We start from the raw sequence: 7,739 nt of genomic DNA, 5'->3' as shown, positions 1-7,739 counted from the left end.
TGTGTGCTCTGGAGTAAAATATCTGTTCTTGGTCATTGATAGTATACTGCTTAACACATCCTGACTGAAAATGTATGCATTACTTCATGATAAGCTCAGTTAAGCAGCCTCCAGCCCTACATCAGGCCTCTTTCAAGTTGCTGTGTACTTGATCTATGTCACAAATCAATTTCATCAGAAAACAGAATGAAAACTTTTGGAAACAAGCCACATTTTATGGAGAAATAGCTCCAACACTTGCCTCTAAACAAACAGCAGAAACTACTGGCATGCAATCCAGGAATGAATCAAACAAGATTGATCACAATAACCTTTCAACCATCATAAGGTTTACTTTGTTTTGTTTGGCAAACAGTAAAGCACAGAGAACAAGTTCAGATTTTTTGTAATAATCAAAAATTTATTGAGAATTTGTACAGAAAATAACCCCCATATACAGACATAAGCACTGCTCAGGGAAGAGGCTTGGGCATTTTACAGTCAACGGTGTTTTATTGTCAAAACTGAACTGTGTAATGTTCAGTGTCTAAGAGATAAAAGACTTGTTTTCACTGTTCAGATCAGTCTTTGTGAAAAACGTCCCTTTATGAGTCTCCAACCTACAACAGAAAAAAAAAGAACATTTTAATGTTCTTCTAAAGAAAGAAGTAGATAAAGCGATGATGACATGTTGATAGTGTTCATACATAGTTATACTAATTGGAAATTAAAAATGTAGCATTTAAAACACAAGAAGTAAAGGAATTATTTCTGATCACTAGACTATCCATTTATCTCTCTGTTAAAAGAAACAGTAATGTGGAAGGTATACTAAAATCAAAGTACAGATACTTCTGTGACAAAATGGTAAACAAAGCCAACTTCACTAAGGTGCAGTGGGCTTAACACTTCAGCTGTCCATGCTCAGCATTTGAAATGATAACTATGTTGTGTTATAATTTTAAATATCTCCTTGGCCCTGTAGTCAAACCAACCTGTTTGGCACTGCCTAAGTTGTGCTGCTGTCCATCTACTGACAGTCTGTTGAATGGGATGATTTTCATTGCAGTTTTCTTCATGGAGTACCACCGGTCACGCCAGGTTGCCCAGATAATGCCATTGTCATATCCAGATGGACTAGCATCTTTCGCTGTGTACACACCATCTAAAAAAATATCATTTGGAGCAAAACAGTTAGTTGCTTTCTAAAGTAGTAAATGTGTCCATATGTTTTTCTGGTACTGAAACCTCTGTGGCCTCCCTGGGCATTTTAACAGCCCCCATTCACTGCCCTTCTTCCCCTAGTTTGCTTCTCTCGGGACTAATTTTCCCATTTTGGGCTGGAGAGCAGACACACGTTCCTACTGCTGGTGTTTTCAGCTGTTGCAAAGAATGGGCTATGCCAGCTTTGGAAAAATCAGATGGCAAAACATACTCAGTGAAAGTGACCCATTTTTTCTTTCTCAGTGAAATGGGTTATAGGTATTTAGAAGATACTTTACCTATATAATATTTGCCATTGAGGTGGCCAGCATGACATCTGTTCATCCACCATCCAGATCCATCTTGCTCAGCACAGTTCCCAGCAAAGTTATCATTGTCATTATCATAAGTACTGAACCGCATGCCATTATGATAGGTAAAGGATTTGTCACTTGGATCGTCTCCAAAATCATAGCCATCGAAGGCATCCCCAGCTTCACCACCGATAAAGTAGGCATAAGTCAGTCGATACTTGTCTTCTTCACTTCCCACTTTGAATACAGCATAGTCAGCAGTGCTGTTAACAAAGGATAAACGGTGAATATGAGCATTCTGCATTCCATAACATAGGTGTTAGCACTGCAGAAAATGCAGTGTCCTATGCATGTTAGCAGGTCTAAGGGCTCCTCATTTTTTCAGAGAGCTGTGCAAACTGATGCAGCAGTGGGAGCAGTAGGTTTTAAGCTGTCATTTTCAGAAGCATCATGAGCAAGTACCCTTTTTTGCCACTCCAGTCCTCCAGTTCTATTCGTAAGGTGTATGGCAGAGTGGACTGTGTAGTTATTAAATGAATCTTTTCATTGCCCAGCCAGAACTCAGTGGTGTCATCTGGAGACAGATGTCCAAATCCTTCCTTGTACTGAACCCAATTTTTCTTGAAGTCCTCACTCCCATCCAGTCTCTGGGAAAAAAACAAAACCAAAAACCTCAATCAAAAAGTTATGTATCTTATGTAGGTAAATAAAAACAGTGCTGGTGCAATAAGCTTGCTCATGGTAATAACACATAAGTGGCATACCCTCTGTAACACCGTCCAGCCGTTGCCATATGAGTCAATCTCACAGTAGACTAGGAATGACTGCTTGGCTTTTTGAGGCTTGATAAAGTAAAGACCACTTTTTCTGGCACCTTTATTTGCAATGTCTTGACAATCTGAAGTAAAGATATTCAGAAGATTGTTAATCTAGCTACAGTTTTACCCTCAGATATATTTGATATTGCAACTTTCTTAGTGCAAGAAATACAGTTGATCTAAACGTCATTGTTGCAAAGTTAGCTATTTAATCCACATACTTTAATGTCATTGCCATAAAATTCTACCAAAGGTCACAGAACTTGTGCAAGATGAGGAATTTAGTCTCACATACAGCTTAAGAAATTTAAATGTAAAATACAGTCATTGCATTAATTTCTACAGCAACAAAAATGGCCTTTTTGGAAGTAATGGAATAATAAATTTTTTTTCAGGTGACTCAGTAGAAATGTGATAATGAATTACCTTCCGTTTGTCATATGTCTATAGAAACTCTCCTCCTGTCCCTCATGTTCAGCATACATTTTGGGTTAATCATATTTTGGCCAAAAAGTCCAAAGGAGCAAGCAAGACCTGTGTTCCATCTGAATACCCTGTTTGCAGAGCATCTACCTAGCCCTTACATTGATCCGAGCACTGGTTTCATAACTTGCAACCTTCGCAGAAACCTATGGCCCATAAGATTACAAATAACCCATCGCTGTGATGCCAGCCGGCAATATTTGTAAACTGAATTAACCCTCCACCGTACAAGAAGTGTTTTGCGCACCTCTTCCAGTCGTCTCCTGTATTTCAGCCGTGTCTCTGCATGGCTCGTGGCAGAGTGAGTCAAGCTGGGCAATCCTCTGTTTCAGCTGTGTGATCTTGTTGTTGTTCGATATGTGTATATCTGTCAACTGCCTGGGCAGAGAGACATAAAAATGGCTTGCTGTTTCAGCTGTTTCTGAATACGTAACACGCATTTCCCTGCACACACGCCTCACCTATGTAGCATGCTCCTACGTACACCCCCCGTAAAAGGGGGTGCCTCGATTAGCACTGATACTTAAAGCTGAGGAAACTAGACAAAATGGGAAAGCATGCACTTAATCTTATCCAAAACTTGACTTGACTCTAATCAGCAAAACTCAAACCAGTAATTAATGTATGAATATAACTCTATGGAAAGCTTTTCTTTGTTTTCCTGAAGTAAATGATAAATGATTCCTCTTTAATTATGGATGCATTTGTAAAACATAAATGTTGTAAATAAACTGCAGCAAGTGTCAGAATGTCTAAATTGTCTTTGATATAATGTTATAGAAGTGGAGATTTTTCTACATTCAGGTCAAAAAACATATCCCAAGATTTAGAGAATTTAATGATGTTTTCAATTTTATTTTCAATGTTGGTTTACTAAAGACTACTGCTGAGTTTATAGTTACTTATGATTTACACCTATGTAACTGATCTGATTTTCATGGATACGTGCAGAAAAATTAGCCAGAGTGAATGATTGTACAAATATTCCATGCACTCTGCGTTACAGCACAAACTCATATTAATAACATCTCCAAAGGTCGTGAAAGAAAATGTTAGGACTAGCTGGCACAGCAAAAGAAACAAAAATAAAAACATCGCCATGCTTCCTGACATTCTTATCTTGCACTTCTTGCACAATTAATGGCTTATGCAAATGAGCAGAGAATGCAATAGCAGACCCACATGATCCTTCTGGGTCTTGCTAGGCAGCTACTAATGACAGTGTGGGCGCAATGGTCCACATGAGCACAAAAACCTTGCTGAGGAAGCCTTAGCTGCACTTGGTAAAAGAGGAGGCAGAAAACAATTTGGACTGTCAAGTGATATAAAAAGTAGAAGATACCTACTGTATAGTACTTTCATGAGACAAAATAGTGTTTTCATATCTGATAATTTCTTCAATTATTTTCTTGGACTTTTGAGTAAAATCATCAATTGTATCTGTAAAACAGACAAAGGTGTAAAATTATTGCAATTAGACAAAAATCAAGAAAACTACATAAATTATATTTTTTCAGTTGTGTAGTTATTTTTATATTCTCACTTGGTAGTGTCTGCTTCTCTGGAGGATAGAGGCCCTGGATGTGTTGAATCAAATGTTCTACTGTTCCTGTGGAGTTAGTAATTTGCCGCAACATCCCTTCCATTTCCTGCAGTTCATTATCCATAGTGAGATGGTATTTATTAAAGAAATCTGCAATGCCACAGGTCGTTGGGCAGTAGCTACCCTAAAGAGGAAAGAATAATTATTGGAAATGTTTCAGGAGCAAAAAAAAAGGAGAGCAGAATATTTGGGCAGGGGAACTTTCGGGCACCATTTATACAAATGATTGTGGATTAAAAAAGGGCAGGCATTTGCCATTTTGTCTGTGGTTATTTGAATTTACAGAGGCAGTTTAGTTTCACACTGTGTGTACGTACACACACATAGCAAGAAAACGATGCATCCCGTTATTTGCAGTGTCTTCTGGATATATGCTTTTGTCAACTGTGCAGCCTTCCTGACAGTTTTACCAAGCATACACCTCTATTAATAGGTAACAGGTTTAAGCGCAGTTCATTTGGTCAGTATTGAAAATAACAAAGAAGATCAAATAAAGCTGCAAGTGATAATGGCAGTTAATAATCAGCGTAGAACAGCTTTAATTAGACTCTTAAGATAGCAGAAAATTGTTCAGGTACTTACAAATCGTTCATCTAATATGCAGCAGTTTTCTCTGGTAGCAATGTACTGAAGAGAAGAAAGAAGACCATTTTCAGTGAATTTTCTCCGACGGCATTTTCCGCGCCGATGTGTTTTCTAACACTGTCTCTTCACTTACCGCCATGCTGGTAGAAAAGAGCAGGGAGAAGAGAGGCCCCAGGGGAGCCCAGCTCCGTAACCTCAGCACCACCATGTCTGTCCCACCAGGCACTGCCGACTGCTCAGCGCGAGTCGTGCAGTCAGCAGCTGACAATGTTCAACCCGGCACAGGGCGGCAGGAGTTTAAGGGAGCAGGCTGAAGCTGGGGGCGGGCACAGGGGGGTGGCGGGAAGAGGTGGGGTAGGGGTTTGAGGTGGATTCCCAGAATTTGCACACATCTCTTACTCCTCCCATTTTCAGAACCTGCTTCCCACTTACCCGCTCCAGCCAGGAGGTCTCAGGGGAGGCAAGAAGGTGGGACAAGGCATGGAGATGCTACTCCTAGTAACACGAGTGTAAGAAAACTCACACATAGCTTCGGGATGGGGCTGGCGGAAGTTTCACTCAAATAGTGCAAGGAAAACCCACAGTAACTGCTTGAATTATATGTAACAACTACCAATAGCCTAACAATAAATACCAAGAATATTTTCCGGTTACGTAGCACTTTCTCACCACAGCTCGCAATGTGCTTTGCAAAAAGAATTGACATCATTCTCCATATTCTGCAGATAAGACTGAAGCAGACAAAGGTATGAAGTCACATTGGGCGGTGGCATATCTGGAAAAGAAGTCTGTGGTATTTCTCACAGGCAATGAAAGCATGAATCCTCCCTATCCTTCAACTCAAGGAGTCCATTTGAATGACTTTGGTCAAAGCTTCCTTGCTGGGAAACTAATGTTGTCAGTATCTGCCTTATTCAATACACCTACCAGACTGGTGACAGGCTCCCTCTTCTGCTATGGGCTTTATCCCAGCCAAAGTATTTTACGTATGTGCTTCTGCTTACTATCTGTATTAATAGCATTAATAGCTTTCTACTCGTGCCCTGCACCTGAGCTTTAGGCTGTGGCTTCTCCAGATACAGCCTGCTTTTGTGTCTGTACAATATCATGTGTGATGGGACAATGTTGAATGAAGCTTTGGACTTCAACACAAGTTTGACCAAATGATGAAAAGAACAATGAGACTGGGGCTCACTGCTAGATCTGGTGTTACTGGTGTCAGCTTTGTGATTTCAGGCAAATTACTTCACCTCTGTACAGCAAGACTGATGTTTCAACTTTGCTTAATAGCTATTTAAAATCCACAGACCAAAGCTAGATGTTATATTATTACAAAATTAGATATGGTTATGCCCTGAAACATGGAGAGTTCCTGACCTGTATATCCTCTTTGCATCTGGCCGTGTCTGCTCAACCAGAAGGTTTCCCACCAAGCCACATATTGCCAGAAGGAAATCTGAGCATTTATGATGCTGAAAATCAAATTTGTGGGACACTTATGTGAAGCTGAAGTACCGTTCATGGGATAGTTAGCTTTCCAGTAAGTTTACTGATGGCCAGTGAATTAGCTGCCAGGCTGCCAAAAGTCCTTTCCAAAGGATGACCAATGCTAAAAGTTTACCCTTCCAAATCTGGCATTAATTACCTTCAAGAGTCAGGTGCAGAATGTGCTTCTGTTGTCCTCACTGATACAAAGAGGACACAGCTCCACCTTTTACATGGTTAGCTCTGTTTCCTAAAGAGTGAAAATAAAGTAAATAAAACTGGGTAAAAGTCTACCCGCTTTTGTGTTTTCTGCTGTTACTTCATTAATGCCGTTAACACGGGCTCAGGAAACTACCAGTGAATCTCCTTGCCGCTGCTGCTCACACATTGCTTGAGCTCGCTTTGCTGCTTCACTGGCCGCAGGTCATACGGGTTGCTGTACGAACTTTGTAAAATAACTGGCCCAGCTTCCACCACAGATGTAGACTCAAGAGTGCAGATGGGCACGTAATGTTCATGACACGATAGGGGAACCACGTAACACAATCCAGGTAATCCTCATCCTTTAACAGAGGAAAGAACATCCCCTTCCCTTTTGTCACTAACAGTAGTACATATAGGCTTGAAACTCTTCCAGAAGTATATTTGGTAACAGAATATGGAAAAGTTTGTCTTGTGTTCCTAGGCAAGAATTTCAGGAGTCAGAAAAGATGACAACAATCAACACCGGCAGTAACAGCTTAGTTAATCTTGAGATAAAATGCCTAACAGTTTAGAATTAAAACATGAGAATCAGTGTAATGAAATAATTTCAACACATAAATGTTTTCATTGTTCTAGATAAGTGGCTAATTGGGTTGGTAAAACAAAAGGATCGTTATGCCTGCAAATGGGTTAGGAACAGGAAAAATGAATTTTCAGTGAGGTGCTTGTGTTACACAAAATTATCACTGTATAGATTTACATTTATGAAGGAATCGATATTAAACATTACTTTAATGACTATCAAATATCTGTACGCTGCATTTGTAAATGTTGTCTAGTTGTATTTCTGGTTGCAACTGTTTGTACTTAGAAGCAGAAGATGTAAATATTTAAATCTCAGGAGATTTTTGCTTGCTTTACTGATTACATGGTCATGACTGGGCCTTGAATAATTAATCCTTTCCTATATTTGCTTCCTTTTCTTCTATGGTTTCACCTTGCATGACTTATAACTTCTGCTTTTTATTAAGTTGAAAACAACGTCTATTCTTAGTGGAATGGCTA

At 39.7% G+C, this 7,739-nt stretch overlaps 1 protein-coding gene across 1 annotated transcript; it reads right to left on the bottom strand.

The window, feature by feature from the left end:
* Positions 1–379: 379 nt before the first annotated feature.
* FGG (fibrinogen gamma chain) lies at positions 380–5,298 on the bottom strand. Its single transcript, XM_054824717.1, has 10 exons — positions 5,119–5,298; positions 4,983–5,027; positions 4,341–4,524; positions 4,144–4,237; positions 3,045–3,175; positions 2,261–2,394; positions 1,959–2,143; positions 1,482–1,759; positions 975–1,144; positions 380–599 (listed from the first exon to the last, which is right to left on the bottom strand). Exons 1-10 carry the CDS (start codon positions 5,191–5,193, stop codon positions 585–587), a joined length of 1,311 nt encoding a protein of 436 aa, XP_054680692.1. The 5' UTR covers positions 5,194–5,298; the 3' UTR covers positions 380–584.
* Positions 5,299–7,739: the final 2,441 nt, after the last annotated feature.

The sequence above is a fragment of the Grus americana genome, chromosome 4, assembly GCF_028858705.1.
Source record: "Grus americana isolate bGruAme1 chromosome 4, bGruAme1.mat, whole genome shotgun sequence".
Classification (NCBI taxonomy): Eukaryota; Metazoa; Chordata; class Aves; order Gruiformes; family Gruidae; genus Grus; species Grus americana.
The sequence above is the reverse complement of the archived record's forward strand: the minus strand, read 5'-3'. Positions and strand labels throughout refer to the sequence as shown.

Coding starts and splice junctions, on each gene's coding strand:
- FGG (XM_054824717.1), bottom strand. CDS start 5,193: ATGGTGGTGCTGAGGTTACGGAGCTGGGCTCCCCTGGGGCCTCTCTTC. Junction 3,176..4,143: donor TCTCATGAAAGTACTATACA/GTAGGTATCTTC, acceptor CTCTCTGCCCAG/GCAGTTGACAGATATACACA. Junction 1,145..1,481: donor CAATGGCAAATATTATATAG/GTAAAGTATCTT, acceptor ATATTTTTTTAG/ATGGTGTGTACACAGCGAAA.